Source organism: Panthera onca, chromosome B2 (assembly GCF_046562875.1).
Source record: "Panthera onca isolate mPanOnc1 chromosome B2, mPanOnc1 haplotype 2, whole genome shotgun sequence".
NCBI classification, from domain to species: Eukaryota; Metazoa; Chordata; class Mammalia; order Carnivora; family Felidae; genus Panthera; species Panthera onca.
In genome coordinates this window covers 4,937,326-4,953,059 of record NC_138343.1, presented here as the reverse complement: position 1 = coordinate 4,953,059, position 15,734 = coordinate 4,937,326, and the positions used below count along the sequence as shown (strand labels likewise).

Below are 15,734 nucleotides of genomic sequence, written 5' to 3'. Positions count from 1 at the left end.
TACTGGACGTACGTATACATACCTGTGTAACTGCATTGGGTCAAGAACAGAACACTGCTGGCACCCCACCTGGTTGACTCATGCCCCCATTCTCAGTCTGTAGATCCCCCCACCCCCACCACAGGTAACTGACAATCTGACTTCTATCACTAGGACTCAGCTTTACCTGTTCTTGAACATCATATAAATGGGATTATACAGTATATGCTGTTTGTATCTGGTTCCTTTTACTCAATAAAATATTTGTGGGATTCACCTACATTGTTGCTTCCAGTTTATTCTTCTTAAAAATTGCTGTGTGATAGCCTATTGAATGACTGATGCTATAAATACACAATATATACATATATACAATATTATATACATACACATTATACACACACACATACACAACACATTTATTTTCTTGTTGGTGGGCATTTGAGTTGTTTCTGATTTTCAGTTCTTGTGAAGAAAGGTGCTATGAACCTTTTTTGTGACTATAAGCATCTATCTCCCTTGACATATTTAGGAGCAGAATGGCTGGATCATAGGGTAGGTATATTTAGCTTTAGTAGAAATTGCCAAACTGTTTCCCAAGTGGTTCCACCATGGGACACGCTCCTGTTGGTAACATTTTAATGAAAAACATATACAGCCACCTACACAGCAACACGGACGCACAGTGCTTTTAAAAGTCACCGCTGAGATTCTGAGTTGGAACGCGTTCGTGCTCTTTCTTTTCTTAGAGTAGATGATGGACAGATGACGTCTTCTCCGGAGAGTCAGCCTTTTCTCCAGGGCTAGCTGCTGGGGAAGCGGTGAGGGGCAGCCCGCCAGTGCTCGCTCTCAAACCAAACGGCGGACCCCTTCCTCCCCGCCCCTGCCCTGTACCTGGGTCTGCGAGTCCTGGATATTCTCTGTTGACGGTTCTGGCAAAGCTGGCTTCCAGCTGCTTCATCACTCTGTCAGCCGAGCTGTGGTAGACCCCCACCGGGCTGCAGCACCTCGTCCAGAATGACAGCAAAGACAGCTTTTTGTGAAATTCTGGGATGGCTGGAAAAGAAGAGCAGCCCCCACCCCCAACACACAGTTGGAACGAAGCAGATGAAGAGATGCGCCTGTGTGGGGGTGGGGCAGGCATCACTGCCCCCCCCCTTTTTAAAGATGGTGGTTTTTAAAAGTTTTTTTAAATTTTTTTTTTTTTTTTTTTTTTAATTTGAGAGAAAGAGAGAGAGAGAGCGGTGGAGGGGCAGAGAGAGAGGTGGGGACAGAGGATCCAAAGCAGGCTGTGTGTTGACAACAGAGAGCCTGATGCGGGGCTCGAACCCATGAACTGTGAGATCGTAACCTGAGCCGAAGTCAGATGCTTAACCAACTGAGCCACCCAGGAGCCCCAAGACTATGGTTTTTACATAAAAAAAATATTTACTGATTTTGAGATACAGTGGGGGGGGGGAGGGGAAGAGAGAGAGGATCCCAAGCAGGCTCTGCACTGTCAGCACAGAGCCTGACACGGGGCTCAATCCCGTGAACTGTGAGATCAAGAGTTGGATGCTTAACGGACTGAGCCACCCAGGCGCCTCTAAATTTTTTTTTAAGTAGGTTCCACACCCAACGTGGGGCATGAACTCATGACCCGGAGAACCACAGTCTCCTTGTTCCACCGAACGAGCCAGCCAGGCATCCCCTAGACTGTGGCTTAAAATTATTTTTTTAATGTTTATTTATTTTTGAGAAAGAGAGAGACAGAGCATGAGTGGGGGAGGGTCAGAGAGAGAGGGAGACACAGAATCCGAAGCAGGCTCCAGGCTCCGAGCTGTCAGCCCGGAGCCCGACGTGGGGCTCAAACCCACGAACCATGAGATCATGACTTGAGCTGGAGTCTGCTGCTCGAGCAACTGCGCCACCCAGGCGCCCCTAAAGACTGTTTTTTAACTGGAACTACGAGATTCCTCTGTAGTTGGCAGATTTTCTAAAGGGCAAGGAACTTATGACCGGGAGCTCATCTAGCCCGGGCGGCAAAGAAAACACAGCAAAGGCAAAGCTGTTTGCTTTCGGTGAGAGAAAACCCAGCAGCCCTCCTCTCGGAAGATGCTCTCACCATCTCCCCCCCGCCATAACTTTCCTGCAAACCCGGCTACAGGATCAGAGAATCACCCCTCAGGAGATGTTTCTGAAGGGGCCGTAACACATCAGGAGGTGGGCTGGGGGAGTGTGACACCCGCCTGGGGGGGCCTCTCTGGCTGAAATGGCGAAGAGCACCGTGTAGGCAGCACACGGTCAGTGACCGTGAGGTCGTGACCTCATGCGGTTGGGACCATAAGGAGGTGCCTGGGAGCCAGGAGGACGCGAGTCACTTGCGTCCTCGGCTTCCTGTCCCCTTTTAAGCCTCTCAGACACCTGCCGAGGTCACCGGCTCCCAGGAGGACTGGATGCGGGAGGCACAAATCTAAAACGGGAACCTACAGGGAGGTCTCTTCTAGGCTGGATCTGAGCGACCCAGAGAAGAGTCTGGCACCCCACTACCTCCACGGGATGTGTGCTGTGAACAAAGACGAAAACTCCTGTCTTTATAAAGAGCTCTGTGGCCAGACCACGCAAGTTCAAAGGCAGCTTCCCCACGTCAAGTTCTCCACCTAACCCTCTTGGAACCGGGGACTTTCCTGAGAGCCTGCCAGCGTATTTCTACCTTTTCCAAGGACAGCTGGGGAGTGTCCTGCCTTTGCCAGTCAGCTGCTGTGGGAGCTGTGTCTTCACCAGCAACACGGCACAAGCACGGTCCCGGTCGCCTGTCCCCCAAATGGAACCGCGCTGGCAGAAAAAGTCCGTGAGACTGCCTGCGAGGCGCACGCTGGTTCTGCTTAGACACGGGTGTCTGACTTCCGGAGGTGGGGGGCTGGCCCCACGGAAAAAACCGTGTTCTGCTGGTTCGACTCCGAAGGCTGAGGCGCAGTGTTAACGAGATGGCACCAGTCCACGCTGGTGAGCACTGGACACTGGCCATGCCTCCACTGTTATGCCTTCCTGCCGGCCCCACGGAGCAAGGGAGAGGCTGGGGGTGTGGCACACACGCGCTTACCTTCAATGACAGAACTGATGTTCCCTATGTTCTCATCGCTGACGGCCGACAGTTTCTCCATCACCTGGACTTGCCGAGAAAGCTTCTCCAAGAGGTTGCTCGCCACAAATGGGGTTTTGCTCGAGAAAACAATTTGCTGATGAAACAAACGAAGCCGCCGTGTCAATCACGCCCACTGTCGTCAGCGGAGGTTTCCCGACCCAACCCCGTCCTTCCCCACATGGCCGTCACGCTAAATACACCTGCACGGTGCTCTGTGCCGGTGTGAGAACGTTCCTCGTTCTGTGCCAGTTACAACACCCGACGAAATCACACGTGTTTTTGTTGCCTCTCAACTTTTTCCGTGCCTGTATGGATTCTGGGATTTTTTCACTAATAGAGCCACAAGGTTATTATCAAGTTGAGGCTCTGTAAATCCTCTTTGAAACTTCGAAGGCATATTCAGGCTGCTTATCTGTGTGCTAACACAGATAAAAAAAGATTGCTTTCCCAAGTAGTAATTTTTCCCAGCACGGATTTCTTTTCTTGTTTTCAAGCTGGAAATGAAGAATGTGTGGTATAATAATCATGATTATAATCAAGGCTTTCTCATTCTAATTAACGAGTGCTGATTATGTACCAGGCACTGGTCTGAGCCCATGTATTAGCTCATGTCATTGCTCACCACCACCCTAGGAGGTGGGTACTGTTGATGTTCCATTTTACTGCTGGGGAAACTGAGGCACAGAGAGGTCCGGTAGCATGCCCAAGGCCACATAAATAGTAACTGATTTCATTTGAGTGCAGGTCACAAGAGTAAAGGGCATGAGAGAGGACAGAAGTCACTTGTTGCCTGAAGGTTCTAGACCTTTCTGTGTGCCTCAGAGACCTGTCCAGTCACCTGGTGGGTATGGATGCAGGGAGCTGACCTGTACTGCCATCCTCCCCTGTCTAAACCATGTAGATTCTATGCACATATGATTTCCAATCTCCGAGCCTAGTGTGGCAATTATGTGCTGATGCCTTTCACATATGTAGATACAAGTAGAAGTGAACTGACTTCAGGCATAACATATGGTCCACATGGGATGCCTGTTTTTTTCTCTTTGCAATTACATTCTGAATGAAGATGTAAACTCACCGATGCGGCAGCGGGTGTGAGTTAGAAATTACGTTTCTAATCCTTAATCCTTTACATCTCTGTATGTGTGCCTCTTCTGTTTTTTTGATGCTGATTTTCCCCACAGTGGGGCTGACTTGTCATGACCATGGTCTGGTCTGAGTATCGGGAAGAACGCCGCACTGAATATTTTTAAATTTTTTTTAGTTTATTTATTTTTTGAGAGACAGTGCACAGGGGAGGGGCAGAGAGAGAGAGAGAGAGAGAGAGAGAGAGAATCCCGAACAGGATCTGTGCACTGTCAGCACAGAGCCTGATGCAGGGCTCAAACTCACGAACTGCATTGCACTGAATATTGCTTGTCAATTAGTCTTTGAGAGAAAACATTCATTCCTTCATGGAAGAGAATTCTCTTATGTCTCACAAGATAATGACTTTACCTCTACAGTGCCAACAGGTAGTGTGCTCAGCACAGAATCAGGCTCAGCAAGGACGAAGAGTTGTGAAAACCATCTTATTCAAGTGGTTGGATAGAGAATAGTTATAAGCAAACAACAACCCTTTCCCATTTTGGTCAGAAAAAAACCACTGGACCTTCTGCCAGATTGGTTGTCAGTAAATGGCTGGCAAATTCAACAGTCAACAGAAGAGATCAACTGGGATGTTGGCCAACCTAGCGGTAAGAGTCGTAATTGCCAACCAGTTTCCCACAGTGTCTGAGGTGACTCTGGGGTTGTTTGTTCACGGAGGAAAAGTATATTCTCCATCTCATCACAAGTGCGTTATGGAAAAAGCACACTAACCCACTTCTGGCCTCTCTGGGACCCCCCTCCTCCTTACCCTGCCTCTTGTCTGCCACTTGGTCCCATGCTCTTAGGAGCATGATTGATTGATTGATTGACTGACCGATTATTTATTTATTTATTTACTTATTTACTTATTTAAGTTTTGCACCCTTCCTGTCTGGCCAATCCCCCTGAAGACCATTACACATTTGCTTTCACATTCTCATCCTGTTCCCCACACATGCAAACAGGCTGGGGAAGACAAGCAACCAGGCGAGGAGGAAGTATTTAAGGAGATGCTTGGGGCAGGAGGTGGGGAGCACTTTGTTCAAGGGAGCTAACGCACTTCCTGCAACCAAAGAATTTCAAAATATCCGCTTCATTGTTGCAAAATCTTAACAGGTAAGTAGCCTGAAATGAGAAGAAAAACAAGTCCCATGGCGTCCCAGAACGAGCGCCTACCTGGCAACGATAATGGCCTCTGGAACTATTCTTTCTCGCTGCTAATACGTACTTATTCAAGATCTGGGAAACTGTGTTTATATCCTGCACCATTTCGCCTTTAGCCGTCCAGGTGGAGTGACAATATTCACACTACCGTGTGCCCTGTAACACTGGCTTTCGAAGCCCACCCGTTTGTAGATGGCACAATGCAATTTTTTTCCCCTCAGTCACGTTACTCTTCTCTTTTGGCAAATGATTTGAAATCAAGAGCTAACCTATTGCATGTTCGAGTGCGGAGAGCTAGGTTTCAAGATAGAAAACCCAGGGTTCAGGGAGGATGGCCAGGGCCATCAGAACTTTCGAGTCGGCCCAAAGCGAAGCAGGCTTGTTCTCATATTCCTGAATGTTCATTTCTCTGGCAAAACTGAAAAAAGGCAGCACACATTCTTGGTGCATAAAGCGCCTGGGGTCTAAAACAAACATAGTCGCCGAGCCCACCTGAACGAGTTGGGTGCAATACTGAAGGTGCCTGACAATGGTGACGTCCAGGCTCTCATTTCCTGTGGTCAGGGGGAGGGGGCTTCCGGCCACACTGGTCCCGACTCCTGTGTCTTCTGTCAGCGCCTCGCTCAGGTGCCCCCTGGCCTCTGGGTGTACCGACCTGTAAGGGCTGAAGCAGGAAGGTGAGCGCAACGTTAGCGGTTTCTTTCAGCGGGGAAACCCCAGGTCAACCCTACGAAGCTCCCAGAAGGCCCCAAGTAGCACCTACCGCAAAGAGGCTGTCGCTAGCCTACCTTGGAAAACCGAGAGACCTTTCAAAAGCTACTTCTTGATTCAGCCCAGTCACCAATGTGCCGTATTAAAAGATCACACAAACAAACTGCTTCCAGAATTTGCTTCTCAAGCACAGTGAATCAATGTTTAAAAAATTTTAATGTGTATTTATTTTTGAGAGAGAGAGAGCGAGAGTGAGAGTGAGAGAGAGCACAAGTGGGGAAGGGCCAGAGAGAGAGGGAGATACAGAATCCGAAGCAGGCTCCAGGCTCCGAGCTGTCAGCACAGAGCCTGACGTGGGTCTTGAACCCATGAACTGTGAGATCATGACCTGTGCTGAAGTCGGACGCTTAACAGACTGAGCCACCCAGCTGCCCCCAGCAGTGAGCCATTTGTAAAGCAGGCTCACCAAGGAATCTGCTCTCATGGTGCACCTGTTACACTTTCTTGCTCTGGGGATGGGGCGCTTTGCCAAATATCCTCGGATTAAATTGTCCTCTATAGTTGTGGTTTCCCAAGAGCAATTCCATTAAGAAATAATGTCAGGGTTTTTTTTTTGTTTTTTTTTTTTGACCTCAGATCAATTGCTACTAGAAGAGAAGGAAAAAGGAAAACTGCCAACAGGAGGCATGATGTTCTACCCCAGACAAAGGCTAAAAGGCATTTATTTGACTCTTCCGAGGCAGAGCTTGGTTCTGCCTCTCATACCTTGTTTACTCCCTGCTGGTGAACTGTCTAAACCTGGGATCGTGACGGGCACTTACGTTTACAAATAAATATGTTGCCTCTATGATCCAATTTTGTTCTTAAAATTAATCTGTGTGGGAAAGAGGGAAGAGCTGTCTCATTTCACACTGGGAGGACTGACGGGCAGAGGTGTCCCCTGTGGGGTCCTGTTCACACGGCTAGACAGCGACCGGGCAGCTGCTGGCTTCTGGGTTCCTGGCCTCCAGCCTCCATGATTTAAAGAGATCGTGAACCTGAGCTAAGAGGCACTGGACGCTTTACTCCACTGCACACCTGCCTCCAGGGGAAAGCACTGTGCCTGCATCCTGGCCATCAACACATATTTAATACTCACACATGGGGGTGCCTGGGGGGCTCAGTTGGTTAAGCGTCCGACTCTTGGTTTTGGCTCAGGTCATGATCTCAGTTTCGTGAGTTCAAGCCCCGCATGGGGCTCTGTGCTGGCAACACGGAACCTGCTTGGGATTCTCTCTCTCTCTCTCTCTCTCTCTCTCTCTCTCTCTGCCCTTCCCCAACTTGTGCTATCTCTGTCTCTCTCAAAATAAATAAACTCAAAAAAATAAAACACACAATTTTCACAATTTTCCCTAATACCACTGAGGACATATACTAAAGTTGATCGATTCAGTCAATTTAATAGCAATGTTCTATAAAACGTACCAAATCTACGAGGTTTTTGTTGTTAAAATGCTTCTGAGAGCCAGAAGAACGAAGCTTAGACTGATGTCTGACTCTGACATATTATGTAACGAGGAGACAGATTTTTGGTTTTGCAGCATTTCACAAATTCGATCAGGTTGGAGAAATCTCAGCATAGAATGCAGGGGCATCGCTTAAACATTGTATTCATTTAGTAACTTTTGTTTGCCGTGTCCTCAGTTTGCTCAAAGCATAAATTCTAGTTCTCACTTTTTCTCTTCCTGGTTTTGGAAGAAGAAAGCCTCCAGGAACAAGAAAACCCCCAAACACTGACATAACATCACCCACAGAGAGGTTTGTGACGGCGTAACTTGAAAACCTGTTTACATAACACGGCAAAAGTCAAGATGGTGAAAATCTGCCCTTTCCTTTGGGAAAGTGTGTGTGTGTGTGTGTGTGTGTGTGTGTGTGTGTGTGTGTGTAGTGAAGGTGAGCATATTCCACTGTGCTTGGTTTGCTTCGTTCAAGTTACAAAATGGACCCCAGACGCTAGTGCCAAAGACAAGGTGTGGCCGCACACGGAAGGCTGATGGAGAAGGTGACAACAATCCCCCTTCCTCTTCCCTTCCCTCCCCAGAGAAGGCCTCATTCTCCACCTGCTGGGCTGCAGAAGCAGAAGAAATCGTTCTCAGTTATTGGTCATCCCTGTTACATTCTGAGGCAATTATGTGCCTGGACTTAAACCTGGCATTGACGTGTGCACGGATGAGGTTAATGTACAGCAACTTTGCCAAAGGGAGCAAGAGATACAGGGGTGGAAAAAGCAGAGCACAACAAAATGAAGAGATAAGAAGACACGCAAAGAGAGGAGAACCAGGTACAGGTGGATCATCCAGTAAGAGTTCTCCAGACACATAGCACGCTTAGTTAATTTGGAATTCATTGCACTGGGGGCAAGTTGTCGACCCCCAGAGCCTCCAAGGTATCGGTGCGCACAAGACACATGCCCATACAAAAGTTTCCCCTTTATTTACAGCGAAGAAAGGTGATTCATTTTCCCTTCGACAACACAAGAGAGGTGAACAACATTTAAAAATGGCCCTTGCCAATAAGAGGGAATTGAAAGCCAGTTGGTCATTCATGTAGGGAGTTTTCTCTTCCTGGAGATGTGCACGGGTCCCGTCTAACAAAGAACCACTGTTCAGAAGAGAGGTAAGCGGACGCTGACTTCACACTTACCTATTTTTCTCCGTCTCAGTGTCTGAAAATACCGAGTCCGTGCCTCCTCCAACAGTACAAACCTCATCACCATCCTCCTCCTCGTCAAAATCAGAGGTGTTCAGGAAATCAAAGCTTTCTAAAGCACTTTCGACTGTAAGACTTAAACTGGAAGACCGGCTGCGGTTTCCGGCTGGCTTACACTGCAAAGGCAGAAGGCATCGGGGAGAAGGTCAACATATCCAGAAGCAGAAACACAACAGGCAACACTCGATCTGAGATGCGACACTTTCTTTTTTTCCAAGCTTTTATTTTTTGTTGTTGTTGGCATTTAAAAAAAAATGCATTTAAAATCTTCGCATTAAAAAAAAAAAAAAAAAAACTACAATGATGGATTAAATGACACAGGATCTGGGATTTGTTCCAAAATGATCTGGAGGGAAATAAGCGGGGAGGAGAACAGACGGAACAAGACTGGCCGTGAGCTGACATCGTGGAAGCTGGGGGATGGGCGCACTGGGAGCTGTTACAGGATTCTCTCTACTTCTGCTTGAAAGTTTTTTAAGAAATTTTTTATTTAAAAAAATTTAATGTTTTTATTTATTTTTGAGACAGAGAGAGACAGAGCATGAGCAGGGAAGGGGCAGAGAGAGAGGGAGACACAGAATCGGAAGCAGGCTCCAGGCTCCGAGCCGTCAGCCCAGAGCCTGACGCGGGGCTCGAACTCACGGACCGCGAGATCGTGACCTGGCTGAAGTCGGACGCTCAACCAACTGAGCAACCCAGGCACCCCTACTTCTGCTTGAAAGTTTAGAATAAAAAGTTGAGAAAACATTACAGCCCAGAAAGCCTTGGGAAACGGAACTGCCGTACCCCTCTGCCTAGAGCTCAACTCCAAAGAAAATACAACCAGCAGACAAATCTAGAGAGTCACGGAGTCCGTGCCAAATAGTAACCAATCTGTAACGTGTGCAGTGTCCCGAGACAGGAGCTGACTGCCCAAGGAACCTGTTCTAAAGGATTAAAAAAAAACCCCAACCCCAGGAAGAGAAAACTACTCAAACTCAGACTTAACTCATACTCCCTAGGCAAGTGGACTTCAAATTAATTTTACATTCACGGCATATCATTTTCTTTGAGCGCTGAGGAGAAAAGGAAGGGTACAGGCCCGGCAAGAAGGGTCCCTGCTTCCTCTCCGGAACAAATCCCGTCACTTCCGTGACTGGGCCCTGGGATACTGTGGGCAAACCCATCCTAGGGCCTGGGGAATTCTGTATTGCTAGACACAGACAGAAGCAAGACAAACAGCGTAACGCCAGTTGCTACGGGCACAGAGATGGAAAGAAGTCCTTCCAAATATTCAAGAGGACGGACGCTGGGGCGGACTGAACGGGACAAGTCTTGTGAGTCAGAAGAACTACATGTCCACCCTCTCGGGCTCTCCTCGCTGACTTCGCAACACAAGGCAGGCAGCGCCTCGCAGAGAGCTGTCTCTGATTGTCAAGATGGCACAAAAGCACGGGGGAAACCGCCTTTCGGTCTTTTAAATCAGAGTTGTTTCCTTCACCCTCAGTGATCTCCGTCCCAGGGGCAGCATCATTTAGTTTCTGATCCTCAAGAGGCTTTAGCATCCTAGGAATGTGAAGGGGGGGAGAAAAGAGAAAGCTTTGTCCAGCTGACGCTTTAATTCTGGCTGGATCTAAAGCCATTTGCCCCAGCCCTCAACTCGAATGCTGTTTTCAGTCTCAGACAGATAGAAGGAGCCGGTCCAGACTCAACCCACCTCTAGGGTCTTCGTTCTTAAGGAGCTATCTGCTGAACTTGACCTGGCACGGTATGGATGCCATACATATCGATCGATATCGATATCGATCATAACAAAGGGAGGGACAGTAAAGGATTTTAGAGGCAGGACCGTTCTGGAACAACAGCAGATTGAAATAACACTCTGGAAAGAAATCTGTGACCCCCAGGTTTTTATAAGACTAACAGATGGGGTGCTTAGTGTTTCCTGGTGGGCCCAGATACTTCTCAGCAATCCAGATGTCTGGAAATGGGAACTGGTATCTCCACTTGCTTTCTCGAAGGCATCTGCGAGAGGTGGGGTCAGTTGTCTTTAAATTGAACACCTTTCGCCCACTAAGCAAAGCTGGTCACCTATGCAGATAAGAACTTGTTGGGGGGTTAGAAGATGTTTTCACTGGAGTACTAGGCAAGCAGCATGAACACACGGGTCCTGAACTGGCACTTTTATGTTTTACAAAAGGCAGATTCAGAGCATCCTCTCAGAGGCTATACCAACAACTGAATTAGTCCGTCATGGGCACTAGACGATCTGCGGAGTTGGGATTGAAGTCTCATCTGCCCTGGGGACAAATCCCGCTCCAAGCTAGGGGAGCACGACTGAGAAGGCTAAGAGAGTCAGAGAAGCCTTGGAAATGTGTGGAAATGTACTTCCCACAGGCCACCTAGAAGACCACATCTCAAAAACAGTCATTCCAAGGGACACAACAGCCTTCTGTGGGTGGAATCTCGGCTCTCCACTGGCACCTTATTTTCAAGCCTATTTTACAGCACAGGTCACCAAAGAATTGCTGTTTCCTGGAAAAGGACCCGATTTCTTTCCTGTGTGGCAACCTTAGAGTAGCAAAGGACACAGAAGTGGCGTGGGATTCGGGACAAAATCAGGCCCTGTCTTCTTGTGCCGTGTTTTCAAAAGTTTAATCTGTATGCCCGGTAGAAACATACATTCCGGTGTAGCAACAATGATCCCATCGTTAGGAACCCCCGCCTGTGCGGAGATCATCCCTCTTGCTCTCCGCTCCCACCACGTCCACACTGAGCTGTCTGATCAGGAACAGGGTTGAGAAGGACATCTCTGGTGGACTTGGGGGTCCCTGGCTTCTAGAACACAGCAGATGACGATTGGTGCTGGATCTATCTCAGATTCCGATTCACTGGTTGGGACGAGTCTGGAGAAGGGACTCTTTGGAGGCAGTGCCCGGGGCTGGCGGGGAGGCCTGTGGCGGGGGGGGGGGGGGGGGTTGCGGAGGGGAGAGACCCATGGCTCCACCCATGCCTAAGTCTTGATTAGTCAGGAAGGGATCCTATCCAGTAGCATCCCAGTGACATTATGAGCATCAAAATGCCTCCGTTTCACATCACATCATATCACATCACATGGGTTTACAGTGACTAACTCTGGGACCGAAGGAGCTCAGCCACTCCTCAGAGCTGTTTAATTTAACTCCTGATCGTCTTAGGTACGTCGATCTGTTGTGAGGAAAAACGAAACTTAACCCGTGCTACCGGGGTGGAAAAGTCAGCGCCAAAGGACGGTTATCTATCGGTCAGGGAAAGATAGATACGCAACTTTGCACAGAAGCTGGCCTCAGACGCCTCTCTCCAAACCTAGTCTGGTTTCCCTGAAACGGTACTTACTTTTAGAATATCATCCAAATGCTTGACTTCTTGGTTCAGATCCTGAAACTCCTTATACTGCTCCTTGTGGGGCTCCAGCGCAAGGAAAAGCCCGCTGAAGGCGTCCTCCAAGCTTCCGTCCAGGAAGGATCGACAGCCTTCGGATTCTCCGCTGACCGAGCCCTCGGAGAGCAGCCTGTCCGCGGCCGCGGGCGCCTCGGCCGAGGTCAGCCTCTTCACCAGCTGCTTCGTGAGGTTTCCTTCAAAAGCGTCCAGTTCGACCGGCTTGAGCTCGGACGCCTCGTCGGACTCCCGCAGGAGCGCCTCGGCCACCTCCTTCTCCAGGAACAGGCGCTCCGGCCCGGCACCTGCCGCCGCTCGGCGCTCCGGGGGGCTCCTGGGCCCGGCTGGGGGCTCCTCCGGGGGCGGCTTGGCCTCCCGGCCCTCTCGCGAGGAGTTTCTGGAAGATGCTGAGCCGGAGTCTTCCGTGCCCTCGTTGTGGGAGGACGGGCCGCTGGGGCTCAGCTCTGCGGGGGTGATGGTGATTTCGGGGTTTGCCGCACCCGCGCCGGAGAGAGAGCCCGCTGGGTCCGGGGTGAGGGCGCAGTCCTCGTTGGGCAGGTCACCGAAGCTGAGAGACAGTGGCGTTTTCTCCTCAGCGGCCTTGCCGTTTTCAAAGACGTCATCGGGTAGATTAGACTGTGGATAAAAGGCGTCTCGTTATTATTTAAAAAATTTTTAATGTTTCTTTATTTTTGAGAGAAAGAGTCAGGGAGTGAGCAGGGGAGGGGCAGAGAGAGAGGGAGACAGAATCCGAAGCAGGCTCCAGGCTCTGAGCTGTCGGCACAGAGCCCGACGCGGGGCTCGAACTCGTGAACCGTGTGTGAGATCATGACCTGAGTCAGACGCTGAACCGACTGAGCCCCCGGGAGCCCTGACACCATTATTTTTAAATACAAATTATATGCTTGGTGTGGTTTGTGTGCAGACAAGATACGAGATCATTAAAATAAACAACCGGCACTTTCATGATATTAATGTTTCATTTGTTGATTGTGTGTATGTGTGTGTGTGTGTGTGTGGCTGTGCGTGTGTGTGGTTATGTGTGTGGTTGTGCGTGTGTGTGTGGTTGTGTGTGTGGTAGTATGTGTGTATGTTTGTGGTTTGTGTTGTGTGTGGTTATGTGTGGTTGTATGTGTATGTGTGTGTGTGGCAGTGTGTGAATGTGTGTGTGGTTGTGTGTATGTGTGTGGTTGTATATATGTGGTTGTGTATTTGTGTGTGGTTGTATGTGTGTGTGTGGTTTGTGTGTGTGGCTGTGTGTGTGTGGCTGTGTATTTGTATGTGGCTGTATGTGTGTGGTTGTATGTGTGTGGTTGTAGTGTGTGTGGTTGTGTGTATGTGTGGTTGTGTATGTTTGGTTGTATGTGCGTGTGCGTGGTTGTGTGTATGTGTGACTTGTGTGTGGTTGTATGTGTGTGTGGTTGTGTGTGTGGTTGTGTGCGTGGTAGTATGTGTGTATGTTTGTGGTTTGTGTGTGTGTGGTTATGTGTGGTTGTATGTGTATGTGTGTGTGGTAGTGTGTGTATGTGTGTGGTAGTGTGTGTATGTGTGTGGTTGTGTGTGTGTGGTTGTATATGTGTGGTTGTGTGTGTGTGGTTGTGTATTTGTGTGTGGTTGTATGTGTGTGTGGTTGTGTGGTTTGTGTGTGTGTGGTTGTGTATTTGTATGTGGCTGTATGTGTGTGGTTGTGTGTGTGGTTTGTGTGTGGTTTGTGTGTGGTTGTGTGTGTGTGTGGTTGTGTGTGTGTGGTTGTGTGTATGTGTGATTTGCGTGTGGTTGTGTGTGTGTGTGGTTGTGCATGTGTGGTTGTGTGTGTGTGTGTGTGTGGTTGTGTGTATGTGTGACTTGTGTGTGGCTGTATGTGTGTGTGTGTGTGTGGTTGTGTGTGGCTGTACGTGTGTGGTTGTATGTGTGTGTGGTTGTGTGTGGCTGTACGTGTGTGGTTGTATGTGTGTGTGGTTGTGTGTATGTGTGATTTGCGTGTGGTTGTGTGTGTGTGTGTGTGGTTGTGTGTGTGTGGTTGTGCATGTGTGGTTGTATGTGTGTGTGCGTGGTTGTGTGTTTATGTATGTGTGGTTGTGTGTGTGTGTGGTTGTGTTGTGTGGCAAGAGAAAACAAAGCTCTTAGAAAGGACTTCTGGTGTTGAATCTAGGTGAAAGTTCATTATGCTATTCTTGGGTTTAACATTTTCAAAAGAAAAGGGTGGGGGAGGGGAGACAAGCGAGCCTGTTTCCTAAAACGCAGGATCTCACAATATTTGGCAGCTGTACTTATGAATAATGCTACCAATTTTGGGGGGGAGGCATTTATCTTAAAAGACTTGACAACATTCATGCTATTTCACTCAAAAGACGGGATGCTTTGTTCTGCTTCAGTTCTCATAGATTATTTTAAAAGAATCTCTACCCACAAATCCAAGCCCTTGAAAATGTTCTATTAATTTGGTAACCATGCCACAAATAACTGAGGCCAGAAATACACTCGCATAGCTTCTGTAAAAACGGGAGACTAATAAACTTGAACATCTCCCGCGATTGCACAGCCAGAGCTGTGTCTAGAAACAGCGAGTCCTCTTGTCGAGCCCACCCGGGCTGGGTCAAGTACACTCTGTGATCCGTGAAGCAGAGCTCAGAAGGGGGAGAGGTTCCAAATACCCAGGTAACCAAGATAATTCCTTTATGCGGGCATTAAAATGATTTCTAAGTCAGTTTTCCCCACTTTGCGGTCCGTGCAGGGTCTCGGTACCAAATGCTGCTCCGTGGAAAAAGTTTTCTGGGTATTTGAGACCAGCTCTTTCAAAATGGATAATTTCTCCTGGGTTCTGGATTTGACATTCTAGGTAAATGGTTAAGTACCACGCTCATGCCTAATTCCATATAAAGCAAGGAATTACCATCATAGTTCTGGGAAACAAAACGTTCCAGCCAGTGAAATGGGAGCGGACGGAAAGGGAGCCCCTGTCCTCCCCAGCCGTGTCTCTGGTCCCCTCGCTGCTGGGCTGGGGCCGCCAGATCCCAGCACGTGCAGTCAGTTCAACCCAAACTTCCTATTCTCATCTGGTTAACCACAGGGTGAGCTGTGTCACTGGGGCACTCCAGGAACCTCTGCAGCTCAGTTTTGCCTCTAAAGAACGTTTTCTTCCACGAATGGTCCCCGAGCGTGCTGCTCAGGGTCCTGGGGGTGCAGGGGCGGGAGTGGGCGGAGTTCTGGAAACCCCCCCAGGAGCCGCGAAGCAGCAGGTGGGCCCCGTGGGCTCTGGGGCTTGTCTCCTTCGGTGTCCTCTGCCCTCTGTCTGCCCCCCCCTCCCCCCGCACCTTACCCCTCTAGGAGAGACAAAGGGGGAGCTTCTGGTAGGATTGGAAAAGGGCTACCCCCTGGACTTCCTCCGAGGGGATCCCTCAGGCATCTCACAGAACCCCCGGGGCCCTGGCCGCACTGGGGGACGAGGGAGGCACTGGCTGAGGCAGGGGGTTGCTCCATCAGG

The 15,734-nt window shown here is 49.1% G+C and overlaps 1 protein-coding gene across 10 annotated transcripts in view; it reads right to left on the bottom strand.

The window, feature by feature from the left end:
* The window catches only part of RIPOR2 (RHO family interacting cell polarization regulator 2), a 229,617-nt gene that overhangs the window by 17,927 nt on the left and 195,956 nt on the right, over window positions 1–15,734 (bottom strand). For 8 of the 10 annotated variants that reach the window (XM_078446582.2, XM_060614652.3, XM_060614655.3 and 5 more), the window contains 5 exons: window positions 12,209–12,886; window positions 8,789–8,970; window positions 5,888–6,059; window positions 3,062–3,197; window positions 874–1,035 (listed from right to left, as the gene is read on the bottom strand). In XM_078446582.2, coding sequence (XP_078302708.1) covers window positions 874–1,035; window positions 3,062–3,197; window positions 5,888–6,059; window positions 8,789–8,970; window positions 12,209–12,886 — 1,330 coding nt within the window. The other 2 variants (XM_078446583.2, XM_060614656.2) reach the window with 2 other exon arrangements.